This window comes from Eschrichtius robustus, chromosome 3 (assembly GCF_028021215.1).
Source record: "Eschrichtius robustus isolate mEscRob2 chromosome 3, mEscRob2.pri, whole genome shotgun sequence".
Lineage (NCBI taxonomy): Eukaryota > Metazoa > Chordata > Mammalia > Artiodactyla > Eschrichtiidae > Eschrichtius > Eschrichtius robustus.
Window position 1 is genome coordinate 59,075,422 of NC_090826.1, and position 14,986 is coordinate 59,090,407.

The 14,986-nt window shown below is 41.7% G+C and overlaps 1 protein-coding gene across 2 annotated transcripts in view; it reads right to left on the minus strand.

Annotated features, from left to right (window-relative positions):
• Positions 1–2,187: 2,187 nt before the first annotated feature.
• Positions 2,188–14,986, minus strand: part of WLS (Wnt ligand secretion mediator) — a 106,386-nt gene continuing 93,587 nt past the window's right edge. For both annotated transcript variants that reach the window (XM_068540089.1, XM_068540091.1), the window contains exon 12: positions 2,188–3,036. In XM_068540089.1, coding sequence (XP_068396190.1) covers positions 2,927–3,036 — 110 coding nt within the window. In that variant the 3' untranslated portion in view covers positions 2,188–2,926. The remainder of the gene's footprint in view (positions 3,037–14,986) is intronic.

The window sequence follows — 14,986 nt, forward strand, 5'->3', positions numbered from 1 at the left end:
GCTTCTTTGACACCTTGCGTTCCTGTGAGTCATCTACCTCAGTTTCTTCCTCTCACCTCTTGAATGGGCTGTGCCCGGTTCATCACTCACAGCTATCTGACGCTTTGCTGCTCTGCCAAGCTGAACTTCATTCTCAATGATGATGGCTGCAAAGTCTCCTGCCCTGACTGGTCCGCTTCTTCTCTTATTTCCAACTGCTAGCTTGTCAATTCCTCCAGAAGATGGCTTTTAAAACCCAAAACTCCAAACTCCTCATCTGGCCCACTGTAATTCATCTTTTCTGATTGTGTGCCCAGCTCAAAATGGATTCTCCATTCTTTAGAAACTGATGTCAATCCACAGGGTACGCTGCTCGCAGCCACTTGACTTGGCTTCCTGATCACAGGTGATCTGCACAGGGGCAGACACCTGCCTGAGACTGAGCCGCTCATGCACCCTCCCCTAGTTTTGAAGCGAGAGAGACAAAGACTTGGACTAGTCAATGGTATTGTTTTAGGGGAAAGGTCCATGAATTCCTGGTGCTGGGTGCTCTCGGAAAGTTCTACTAAAGTCCCTCTTTTAGTTAAGCTTGCTAGACTTGGCTTCTAGTACTTACAGACCCTTAGGTAATAGATTCACTGATACTTCCTCTCCAAAAATCCCTAATTCTGTCAAGGGCCCTAACGTTCCCTCACCTAGGAGGGCTTGAACTTTGACTCTGCTCTTGCTTTTCATGAGGTCCACATTCAGAATGCTCAGACCTTGCTGGTTTTATCTCCAAAATTAATCCCCTCCTCTCCATGTCCTCTACTGTTGCCCTGGTTCCAGGCTTTGTGATCTTTTTTGCTGGGCTTGTCCAGCCTTTCTGTTGCTCCAGCAGTAACTCTGATCATATCACTTTTCTGCCTAAAACTCTAGGCTCAGTCTGACAGCTCTTCCCACAGCATTAAGGACCCTTCTCATTCTGGCTCACAGATGCATGGGGCCCATCTTCTGCTATATCCACTCCTTTTACGTGCCAGTCAGGCCTGATGACCAGCCTTGTCCAAACATTCTCTATTCTTCACTTCCTCTATGAGTTTTTACTGTTGTTCCCTTTGTCCTTCAGCCCTCGTAAAATCTTACTTCTTCTTCTTTAAGGCCTATCTCAGGCCTTTTCCCCATCTCCTTAGGAGAAACTCTTCTTCCATCCTCTGGGGCAGATTACTTGTTGTGTTTTAAGTTCATCTTCCCTTCCAGACTGTGAGGCATGGGCTACATTTAATTCCTGGCATCACAGTGGTCGATCAGAAGTGGATGTTGACTGCATTGGATTAAACATCATCAAATGTTTACCAGGACAGGAAAAGGCCTGAGAGAAAAGCCAAAGCCATAGTATTTCCTCCCATCACTGTTTTCCATGGATTTAGCCAAAATCAGGGAAAAGAAAGGATGGAGAAGGAGTGCCGAGTAGGAGAATTAAATGGATTGTGCCCCAAACCTCCAGGCATCAATGTCTGAAAAACAGGACACTCACAAAATTGTCTTTAAAATCCAGAAAGAACATAGTTACACAGCTTCAGAGTTTAAAATGCATTTCCATACACATTAACTGACTTAATTTGCACTGCCACCCCGTGAAGCAGTTAAAGTTTATGAATGCCAGTTTGTAGGTGAGGGAACAGCCAGGTCAGGTGGCTTCAACAAGGTCATGCTATGTAATAAATGTTGGGCCTCTGCTAGGAAACTCTGCCTTCTAATCTCAGATCCAGTATTCTTTCTCTCTGCTGCACCATGTTGTCTCTCCAATGGCAGAGTTAAAATACAATGAAACAGGCTATCTGGGGAAGTGCGCATAGGTAGGAGGGTCATAATTTACTTCTAAATCATGTACATTTCCCCCCCCCACCCTTTCTGTCACACATGCCAGCCTAGGTAGGTTAACCATCCAGTGAAGAAAATGTTACCCTATTTCCAGAAATATATAACACCCCCAAACACTTTGATTTGATGGCAAAATATTTTAATTTTTCATAGAGCTGTTTCCCCCCTACCTCATAGACGCAACACGGAAAAGAATCTGCATGCACGTGTTCTGGCTGAGCATGAGGGCGAGGTGTGCATATACATATATGCATATACATACAGGTTTATTTAAATGATCGGATCTACACTTTCGGAGGCTGTTTGAAGCATCTTATCAAAAGAAAACACATTTTAAGCAAGAGGTTAAAAAAAGCTTTTCAGACCCAGAGGCCATTTAATACGATAAATCCTACTTGGGTAGTTTAGCAAACATTTTTTAAAACCCACATCCAACAGACTGGTTAGTATTGAATATACAGATTTGGTTTCAAAGCTGAAATGCCCCTGGTGTAACAGACCTTCTCATGAAATTCAGTTATTTTATATTATGCCATAAAAAATAAGGGCACATATCTATTGACAACTTAAATATTAACTCGATAGGCTACTTGGTGATATAAATAGGGGAAAAAAAAAGTGGTCATGGACTAGGAGAAAGAAGACTATGACACCAGCCCATCTCGGACAGCAAAGAATGTTAAACTCTATCCTAGAATCTAAAACAGGAAAAAAAAGAATCAAATATTCCACTCCATATAGACCCCATCTGGCCCAAACCATCCCCCAAGGAGTGCACCCCCAACACATGAGGTTTACTAACCACCTGCTACAGCTGTTACTATGTCACTAATTAACAATGATCACAGAACATGTGTCATACCAGAGGGTTTGTTATCATACACAATGCATTAGTGGCTGCAGGAATCTTCCTCCAAGAGTTACCATCAGAAGGCAAGCTGACAAACATCCACACTGCTGGTCCAAGTAAACCACAGCTAAGAGACAGAGCATTCATTTGCACGTGGAGCTCTCTGGCACGCTCCCCACTCTAGTTAGAGGGGCTGGGGCGTGGGGGACAGTCCCAGCCGGGTGCTGCAGCCTCCTACTCCTGGGCCTCCTTGCGGGTCAACTTGTAGATCTCGGTGGGTCCATCCACGTGGGTGATAGTGGTGGTGAGCTGGAGTTCTTCCCCACTGTGGACACCCAGGTCGCCTGAAACAGGGTTTTTGGTGTTAGATGTGATCAAGGAGAAAGCTGGGATTCGTCTCAGTAACAACCGCCCAACGCCAGAGCTCTTTCACATTCTGAGCTTAGAGAAAAAACCAGGGCACAGACACCTAAAACTAGGGCTGACTCCCACCCTTTGCACTCGGACTTGCCAGTAATTTCTTAGCATTTCCATCTCCCAGAGAAGACATTTTAATGATAGATGAGTCAGCTTACTGCCTACATTATTCGTAATAATTATTAACATTTAATAGAGCTTACTTTGTGCCTGACGCTATTCTTGATGCTTTATACGTGATGGTTGAAATTTGTCAAATGCGTCTTCTGCATCTATTGACACGACCATGCGGTTTTTGCCGTATTTAATCCTCACGAGAGCCCTCTGAGGCAGGAACTCTGGTCTTGCCAGCTTTACAGGTGAGGTAGCTGGGAAGGGGGGTCAGGAAGAGGAGCAGACACACGATGGAGCCGGGAACTAGGCCAAGGAAGGTAGGTCTGACTCCAAAATCGCGTACACACTCGCTGTGAATAATTTACAAAGCAGCTACGGCCATGTGAAGGTAAAGAAGACCTGCCTATATTCACCAACACATTGGACAGGGCACTACGTGTAATGCTTTTAGGAATAATTAGGGGTTTTCTCCTCCAGGAAAAAAGCATAAGAAACGTGCTCTGAATTTTCTGTTGCCCCCAGGATTCTACACAACATCAGTGTTCTGGAGTCATCACCAGTGGACAAAGGTATTCCTCTGCTAAAACGGAATAAGGTGGCCTCTTCTCAACTAGCAGGAGAAAAATAAGTTTCTGTGTTAAACCTTTAAAGTCTGCTACCTGACGTAAGACCATTAAGTGAATATATAGTTGGCAAAGGGAAAACGAATAACACCAAGACCCAATGGTTCTCAGTTAGACTGTATATGGGGTGCACATGTACAGGCATATTTGCAGAGAGGGGTGCTGGAGAACAAAAGGTTAAGGTTATGTCTGGGATTTTTTTTTTTACTTACATTGTACACATATGATTTCATAGTTTCTGGAACTGAAATTTTTCCTACTTCAAAGCATGGAATTAAACACACAAGCGCTGTTTTCAATTGGGATTCCATACTATTACTTAGAAGAAAGCTCTGGCCCAACTAATATCTTGTCACTAGTTTAGGAATTGCTGGGCATCCATTAATCTGATGGCCTTAGGACCCTAGGGGTCACCCAACTCACTGGCCCTTCAGGCTGCTTGGCTGGTGCCCTTCATGTGTGCCACGGGGTATTCGCTTTTCACTGTAGACCCTCAGCAACTGTGCAACTAAATCAGTCTTATGAAATGCTGGAATTGCAGCTCTCTACCCAGGAGAATCTTTAGTCCCAGAAGCAGGGTCATTAGCTGTTGCAGAGACTGTTAATAGCAATTTGGGGCTGTCCTAGCAAGTGTCCAATCCAAGGACAGGGGGCAGAGCAGGTACCAAAGGGGTATCAGCCCAGACTCCAATGCTACGGCCCTCGGCATGCACCAATAGGGTGGAAAGGCTGCTTAAAGGCTTTGCACAGAGCTGCCTGGGGCCACGTGGAACCATTCATTATACAATGAGGGAGTTTTCCCAGGTCACTAACTTACATTCTCGCTGCTGCAAATTCTAGTCCTCTCCTCAGTCAAGAACGGGCTTAAGCCTCAGATTTCTTGGTCAAAGCTAGTTCTGGATTTGCATATCTGGGTGAGCCAACCAAAACTTCAAAGCCAATTTCCTGATCTGCATGTCTGAGAGTCATCAAAATTTCAAAGAGAGTCCTGAGCACCCCAGTAGACCCATTAGTACCTCCAAGTGTTTACCTAAGGGATCCCTTTCACTGAAGACTTCATAGAAATAGATACTAGATTGTAATTCCACTCAGGTTTTGAACCAAAGGCACCAATTATTTAAGCTTAAAATGTGATTCCAATTAGCAGGTCCTGGAAAATGTGTATGACGGTACAGATCACATCACGTGAAAAAACAGCCAAAACTACTTGGGCTTTTTAATTTTAACAGGTACCGATATTATAGTGCTTGTCCTATGTCTGACTCCATTCTAAAGACTTTACAAATATTTATGCATTTAATCCTCATTACCAGCCCTTTGAGAGAGGTACTATTTCATCATTTCCATTCTTTTGAAGAAGAAACTGAGGCACAGAGAGGTCAAGTAACTTTCCCAAGACCCAAGTTGATAAATAGTGATGTGGGGTTGAAACTGGAGCAATGAGGCTCCTCAACCTTAGGTTATGCTGACTCTGTGTAAATATTCAAGTTCCCAACACCCATTGAGACTGCCGGTGAAGTACAAATCCACATGCAATACGTTACTGTCATAGATATATATATATATACAGCAATTTGGATGAATTGTTCAGCATATTAATTTTGCATTTGCATCTGATGAAAGGAAGTTTATAGCACACAACACCAGTGCACTGATAGTAAGGAGAGCTATTATTTATGAGTATTTACCATATGCACTTTTAGGGGCTTAGCATGCCCTGTATTTCCTAATAAGACGTGAAGACACCAAGGCTCAAATAGGCAATGAATTTCTCTAGTGTGACCAGGCTTGCTCCCAGCAGAGCCAGAATGAGGACCTGGATCAATGAGACTCTGGCTAGGAAAATCCATGATTCATGTGTGGTTTCATTGTACCTTGAAGACCAACATTTTCCCTTTAGGGAACGGATGGGAAAATGACAGTGACATAGCAGGAGTAGGGATCTCGCCATTTGTCTCCAAACTCCATAGACTTCCTCTTCTGCCAAGGTCTCACTCCATCTGCTACCCTCCCTCTCTCAGCTCCAGTGCAAAAACATGTTCAAAGTCTCTTCCCTTCCAAGACAACAAAACAAAACAAACCCTTCTGAAAATGTGATACGTTTCTTATTAGGGGGTAGGGGCAGAGTAAATGGAAAAGAATAAATTATGAAAGGAAAAGATTTCTTCAGTTTGCAGTAAGTCTCTTTTCCTACTTATGATGTCATTTCATCTCAGCTAATTAACAATAAGATGAAGGCTTGTTTCTAACCATTGTGAAATGAGACCAATCTCTGCCATGGGATTTAATCTCAAAGGACTATCAATAGATCCACATCTATGGTATGACATCCACAGATATGCAGCTGCTGCTTGATTTTAACTGCTGGAATGCATACTGGGGATGCAGAAAGCTACATAAACTGCACTCTAATGATATAATGATGAGCACAGCTTCCTAAGACTGGCAGCATTTTAATGACAATTATTTGTGTAAATGTGGCTACTTTAGTCAAAGAAGGGAAACTTCTAATTTAATTCCAAGGCTGTTTCACAGAATTTGGGAGAGATCCACATTCTTCTAATATTAATAAGGGCTACCTAATTCTGTCCTCACAACCATTAAGGCAAATTAATAACCTCATTACCCAGATGTGGAAGTCAGAAAGCTCTCACACTATGAGTTTGTATTTATTTCTTGAGGTCATACACAGTATACATTGGAGCCAGGATTCCAAACCATCTGTGTCTACCTCCAAAGATTATGTTCTTTCTATAACACTCCTGACCTTTCTGTGGAATTTTTTACAGTCCCACACAAACCTCTTCCCATTTTCACCTTCAAAGCTGAGCTCAAATGATAACTCTCTGTAATGATATCCCTGGTTCATGGCAAAATGAGAAAATCAAGGAGAGCGTATTGTTTGTAAAGCTAAATTATTTCCATGCCAAGGACTGTTGTTTACTCTACAATTATATCCTTTCTACATTTTGGGTGTTAACAAAATACTGGATGGTAGGTTTTCTAAATCTTTAAAAATAAAAATAAAAAAATTTTAAAGAATGTAAATCACCAGCACAGTATCTGCTATGTAATAAGTGATCATTAAAAACACCCACCAATAATTCCTCACATGGGCCGGTCCAGCTCCTCCCTGTTCTGCTCTGCTCTACACGGCTCATCTAGCCCAGCACCCCAGCACTGGAATTCCCCACTGGGGTTTAGGGACAAACACTCAGCTAGAAAACACGTGTGCTTTGGGATGACTCAGCCTTTGTGATCCCTTCTGGGGGATACGGCAGAGTGGCCTTGGTAGGAAGGGTTCAGGGATCTCTCAATCCCTTTCAACGATCAGATTGGTTTATACCAGGCTTGAAGTGAGCCGTTTCCCATCTACCTCCAAGGTACCTCCAGACACTCAGTGCCAGGCACCTCTAAGGAGGGGAACAATAAATCCCAGACATTTTGCATGAAATCTTAGCGTCGTAGTTTGAATTGTACCTCCCCGCCAATCCATTTGTTGAAGTCCTAATTCCCAGTACCTCAGAATGTGACTGTATTTGGACACAGGGTCTTTAAAGAGGTGATTAAGTTAAAATGAAGTCATTAGGGTGAACCCTGATCTAATATAACCATAATTTCTCCTTCTGAGAAAAAAAGAGATGAGGATACAGACATGCACAGAGGGAAGAAGACCATGTGAAGACACAGGCTATCAAGACCCACTTCAGAATCTGAGTCCAGCCCTGGAGGGAAGACCGATTCCATCGCTACACACAGACATCAAGGGGAAGCCAGTCTGGCCATGGGTAGGTGCGTGTCACTTAACACACAAGCAGGGGAAAGATCTGCAACAAAAGGCAGCCACTGTCAAAGCCTCATGACTCAAACCAAACATTTACTGAGGCAACAAAAGCCAAAGCCACCTTTCCTGTGAAACAAGCAGCAGGAGACCTCAGAAGCCTCCAGAAGCAAAACTGACACTGAATGGTAGCTACCAAGACACAGGGCCTGGGGTTGCTGCTGTGGCTTCCAGCAGAAAGAATGTATCAGACAGAAAACATTTAGTGGGAATAGAAATAGAAAGGAACCTGTTGGCACTTAGAGTGTCTCCTGTTCCCTCTGTCATAGTCATCCAGTCAGGAATTCCATTTCTCACTTTTTTTCTAAAACCTTCTGATAAGAATTTTATAAACGAAATAACACAAAAATGAAAGCTAGTATCAAGAACTGACTTCATAAGCAACTCCAACTTTTTTTCCCTACATGAACTGGTGACTGAGGGGATCTGGACGGTGTGTCCTGTGTGCAGGGCATCAATGGTGTACCCCTGAGAGATGAAGCCTTTGCTCCGGGCTAAGGGTTAACATCAGCCTGTGTTGCAGTTTGTTTCTGCCTGGGAAGACATCCAGAATGATTCGCAGACTGATTATGCAAACAGGTAAAAGGAAAAGCTTTAATGAAAAGGCATCAGGAGCACGGCAGAAAATGCGAATGGTCCTTGAAAGAGAAGGTCTAAAGTATCTTTGCTAAATTAAAGAAAAAAAAGTATATGTATATCTGTATATGTATACACATATATACATATATACACATAAAATGATTATATGTAAACAGATACATATGTATACATTGATAGTCTCTCTATATATTTTTAACACATTAAAAACTATTCAGTTTTATTAATTAACATATATTAAGTACACACATAGTCTAAATAAAGCCTTTCAAAATCCACTGTATGATTCTCAATCAAAATACAGATTACAAGCATTCAAAAACATTCCTGTTCTTCCGATATAAGAATCTGAGAATTCGGATCTCTATGGTTTACAAAACTAAGGGTAATCGTTTAGCAAACATGGACGTAAATTAATTTTACGACCATATATATATAGACTGACTTGAATGTGTTCATACCAACGCTGCAGCTATGGTGGATCAACCGACAGTCAGGAACGTGGAGCACCACGCCCTTGCGGCACCAATCAGCCGCTGACAACATGAAAACATTCTGGCTTGGACACCCTGGCTGGAGTTGTCCCGCCACGTCCCATGTTTCAGGAGGCAGAGGAGGAAGTCTTGTCTCCTAGATCAGACTACTAGCTCTGTGAGAGCAAGCATGAGTCTTTGTCACTCATCCTCTCAAACCCAGCACAGGGCAAAGCAGTGAGGCGCTCACCGGTTCATTTTTAATGCTCATTTTCCGAGCCACACGATAAACAGAATTATGTGAGAGAAAATGTTCTTTGGAAACTGACCCTTTCTCAAACCTGCTGCCTGCTTTGTTTCTCTCTGTCCATTCCTTGACCAAAAGGGAGAAGCAAAAGTCTGTGCTCTCTGCTTTTATTTCCTTCCTATCCACTCCCGCTCCACACACACACACACACACACACACACACACACACACACACACACACACACACACACACACACACACACACACACACACTTCTCGGCATCTCTCTCTATGTCCCAAACAAAACAACACTTCTCAATGGTTCTTTCTCTTTCCTTAGCCCCTCTGGCCTCTGCTGCATCAGAAACTGCTTGCCAAGTTCCTGGAAATGAGCTTTTTCCAGAGCTCCACTCAGGATCCATCTCACGAAGGCAAGAAGAGCCACACATCTAGGATTCATTCTCCATAGCAAGAGATCCAAATTCTTGGCTCTGGACCTTAAAAGCTAGAGTGGGGAGGGAGTCCAAGCCATTTAAAAATAAAAACTTTCCGCAAGAAAGGAAAAGGAGCATGGGAAGGCTGAGGAAGGAGGAGGAATGCCATCCAGAGAGTCGGAGAATTTAAAAATACAGTGTAGGGCAGTGTGGGAAGACGAGGAGTTTGTGTCTCCCCACAACTTGGGCACCGGCAGGATGCTGGTGGGGGACCTCGAAGCCCAAGGTGACAGGAGGAACCCCCAAGCGAACTGGTAGGATGTGGGGAGACTGAGGAGGTAGGAGAAGTGGAGGCCAGACAGGACCAGTGCCCTCGAAGGGTGGCTGAGAGGGGGAAGGGGTTCACCCTTGGAGGCTTGGATCAGGGGGAGCACGCCCAGCGCATCCCCTGCCCAATCGTCCAGAGAAGTCTGCCTGACTCTTGGGCCAGGTCCTATGCCCTCAGAGGCCCACTCCAGGCTGCGTGGGTCTTGGGGGCAAAGGAGGGAGACCAGGAGGAGATCAGGAGAGGCGGGCAGGAGGGGGCCTCCAGGACCAGAGGAGCGGGAGAGGAGCACAGGGCGTTGGCCCCACCCACTCGAGCCCGGGAAACCTACTGAGCTCCCAGGTGGGGTCCCCAGTGCTCTGAGACCAGAGGCGGGAAGCACGCCTGGGCCCCTTCTGTTCCATTGAGCCTAAGCCCCACCCCCAACACCCCCAGGGCCTTTTCCAGTCCTGTGGGTCCTAAGCATAGGGCCCACCCACTGCCCAAACTCCACCCCTGCTTAGGCCCCACCCTCCATAGCCAAGGTCTTTTCCACCTTTTCTTCTTTTCTCCTCCTCTTTTTTACTATTGTGGTTCTGTTTTGCCTTCCAGTTGTTGTTTCATCTCTATTTTTATTTTTACGTTCTTTCTAACATATCTGTTAATCTCTTAGTATAATTTTATTTTTTACTTTGTTATTATTCCCCCCCCCCTTTTTTTTGGCTGCTCCGGGTGGCTTGTGGGATCTTGGTTCACGAGCTGGGGGTCTGGCCGAAGATCCTGCGGTGGGAGCTCCGAGTCTGAACCACTGGGCTAACAGAGAACCTCAGACTCCAAGGAATAGTCATCAGAGTGAGGTCTCCTGGAGGTCCTCATCTCAGCACCAAGACCGAGCTCTACCCAACAGTCTACAAACTCCAGTGTTGGAAGCCTCAGGCCAAACAACCAGTAAGACAGGAACACAATCCCACTCATCAAAAAAAAAAAAAAGAGACAGCAAAAAAATATGTCACAGATGAAGGAGCAAGGTAAAAACCTATAAGACCAAATAAATGAAGAGGAAATAGGCAATCTACCTGAAAAATAATTCAGAGTAATGATAATAAAGATGATCCAGAATCTCAGAAATAGAACGGAGGCACAGACTGAGAAAATACAAGAAATGTTTAAGAAAGATCTAGAAGAACTAAAGAACAAACAAACACAGATGAACAACACAATAACTGAAATGAAAAATACACTAGAAGGAATCAGTGACAGAATATAACTGAGGCACAGGAACAAATAAGTGAGCTGGAAGACAGAAGGGTGGAAATACCTGCTGAGGAGCAGAATAAAGAAAAAAGAATGAAAAGAATTGAAGACAATCTCAGAGACTGCTGGGACAACACTAAACGCACCAACATTCAAATTATAGGGGTCCCAGAAGAAGAAGAGAAAAAGAACGGGTCTGAGGAAATATTTGAAGAGATTATAGTGGAAAACTTCCCTAACATGGGAAAGGAAATAGTCACCCAAGTCCAAGAAGCACAGAGAGTCCCATCCAGGATAAACCCCAAGAGAAACACATCAAACCACATATTTATCAAACTAACAAAAGTTAAATTCAAAGAAAAAATATTAAAAGCAGCAAGGGAAAAACAAAAAATAACATACAAAGGAAATCCCATAAGGTTATCAGCTGACTTTTCAGCAGAAACTCTGCAGGCCATAAGGGAGTGGCAGGATATACTTTAAGTGATGAAAGAGAAAAACGTACAACCAAGATAACTCTACCCAGCAAGGATCTCATTCAGATTCGATGGAGAAATCAAAAGCTTTTCAGACAAGCCAAAGCTAAGAGAATTCAAAACCACCAAACCAGCTTTACAACAAATGCTAAAGAAACTTCTCCAGGCAGGAAACACAAGAGAAGAAAAAGACCCACAAAAACAAACCCAAAACAATTAAGAAAATGGTAATAGGAACATACATATCAATAATAACCTTGAACATAAATGGATTAAATGCCCCAACCAAAAGACACAGACTGGCTAAATGGATACAAAAACAAGACCCATATATATGCCTGTCTACAAGAGACCCACTTCAGACCTAGGGACACATGCAGACTGAAAGTGAAGGGATGGAAAAAGATATTCCATGCAAATGGAAATCACAAGAAAGCTGGAGTAGCAATTCTCATATCAGACAAAATAGACTTTAAAATAAAGACTGTTACAAGAGATAAGGAAGGACACTACATAATGATCAAGGGATCAATCCAAGAAGAAGATATAACAATTATAAATGTTTAGGCACCTAACATAGGGTGCATAAACCCACCTCAAGACATAAGGCCAATGCTAACAACCATGAAAGGGGAAATTGACAGTAACACAATAATAGTAGGGGACTTTAACACCCCACTTACACCAATGGACAGATCATCCAAACAGAAAATAAATAAGGAAACACAAGCTTTAGATGACACAATAGACCAGATAAATTTAATTGATATTTATAGAACATTCCACCCGAAAGTTGCAGAATACACTTTCTTCTCAAGTAGACACAGAACATTCCCCAGGATAGATCACCTCTTGGGTCACAAATCAAGCCTCGATAAATTTAAGAAAATTGAAATCATTAAGCATCTTTTCTGACCACAACGCTATGAGACTGGAAATCAATTACAGGAAAAAAACTGTAAAAACCACAAATACATGGAGGCTAAACAGTGAGCTACTAAATAACCAAGAGATCACTGAGGAAATCAAAGAAGAAATAAAAAAATACACAGAAACAAATGACAATGAAAACATGATGACCCAAAACCTATGGAACACAAAAGCAGTTCTAAGAGGGAAGTTTATAGCAATTCAATCTCACCTCAAGAAACAAGAAAAGACTCAAATAAACAATCTAACCTTAGACCTAAAGCAATTAGAGAAAGAAGAACAAAAATACCCCAAAGTTAGCAGAAGGAAAGAAATCATAAAGATCAGATCAGAAATAAATTAAAAAGAAATGAAGGAAACGATAGCAAGTCAATAAAACTAAAAGCTGGTTCTTTGAGAAGATAAACAAAATTGATAAACCCTTAGCCAGACTCATCAAGAAAAAAGGGGAGAGGATGCAAATCAATAAAATTAGAAATGAAAAAGGAGAAATCACAACTGACACCACAGAAATACAAAGGATTACAAGACAATACTACAAACTATATGCCAATAAAATGGACAACCATGAAGAAATGGACAAATTCTTGGAAAGGTACAATTTTCCAAGACTGAACCAGGAAGAAATAGAAAATATAAACAGACCTATCACAAGTAATGAAATTGAAACTGCAATTAAAACTCTTCCAACAAACAAAAATCCAGGACCAGATGGCTTCACAGGCAAATTCTATCAAACATTTAGAGAAGCACTAACACTGATTCTTCTCAAACTCTTCCAAAAAATTGCAGGGGGAGGAACACTCCCAAATTCATTCTACAAAGCTACCATCACCCTGACACCAAAACCAGAAAAAGATATTACAAAAAAAGAAAATTATAGACCAATATCACTGATGAACATAGACACAAAAATCCTGAACAAAATACTAGCAAACAGAATCCAACGACACATTAAAAGGGTCATACACCATGATCAAGTGGGATTTATCCCAGGGATGCAAGGATTCTTCAATATATGCAAATCAATCAATGTGATACACCATATTAACAAATTGAAGAATAAAAACCATATGATCACCTCAATAGATGCAGAAAAAGCCTCTGACAAAATTCAACACCAATTTATGATTAAAAACTCTCCAGAAAATGGGCACAGAGGGAACCTAACTCAACATAATAAAGGCCACATATCACAAAGCCACAGCAAACATCATACTCAGTGGTGAAAAAATGAAAGCATTTCTATTAAGATCTGGAACAAGACAAGGATGTCCACTCTCACCACTCTTATTCAACATAGTTTTGGAAGACCTAGCCACAGCAATCAGAGAAGAAAAAGAAATAAAAGGAATACAAATGGGAAAAGAAGAAATAAAACTGTCACTGTTTGCAGATGACATGATACTATACATAGAAAATCCTAAAGATGCCACCAGAAAACTACTAGAACTAATCAATGAATTTGGTAAGGTTGCAGGATACAAAATTAATGCACAGAAATCTCTGGTATTCCTATACACTAACAACAAAAAATCAGAAAGAGAAATTAAGGAAACAATCCCATTTACCATTACAACAAAAAGAATGAAATACCTAGGAATAAACCTGCCTAAGGAGGCGAAAGACTTGTACTCAGAAAACTATAAAACACTGATGAAAGAAATCAAAGATGACATAAACAGATGGAGAAATACACCATGTTCTTGGATTGTCAAAATGACTACACTACCCAAAGCAATCTACAGATTCAATGCAATCCCTATCAAATTACCAATGGCATTCTTCAGAGAATTAGAACAAAAAATTTTGCAGTTTGGAAACACAAAAGACCCCGAATAGCCAAAGCAATCTTGAGAAAGAAAAACAGAGCTGGAGGAATCAGACTCCCTGACTTCAAACTATACTACAAAGCTACAGTAATCAAGACAGTATGGTACTGGCATAAAAACAAAAATATAGATCAATGGTACAGGATAGAAAGTCTAGAGATAAACCCACGCACATATGGCCACCTAATTTACGACACGGGAGGCAAGAATATACAATGGAGAAAAGGCAGCCTCTTCAATAAGTGGTGCTGGGAAAACTGGACAGCTACATGTAAAAGAATGAAATTAGAACACTACCTAACACCATACACAAAAATAAACTCCAAATGGATTAAAGACCTAAATGTAAGACCAGACACTATAAAACTCTCAGAGGAAAACACAGGAAAAACACTCTTTGACATAAACCACAGCAAGATCTTTTTTCACCCACCTCCTAGAGTAATGAAAATAAAAACAAAAATAAACAAATGGGACCTAATTAAACTTAAAAGCTTTTGCACAGCAAAGGAAACCATAAACAAAATGAAAAGCCAACCCTCAGAATGGGAGAAAATATTTGCAAATGAAACAACGGACAAAGGATCAATCTCCAAACTATACAAACAGCTCATGGAGCTCAATATCAAAAAAACAAACAATCCAATTTAAAAATGCACGGAAGACCTAAATAGACATTTCACCAAAGAAGACATACAGATGGCCAAGAGGCAAATGAAAAGATGCTCAACATCACTAATTATTAGAGGAAT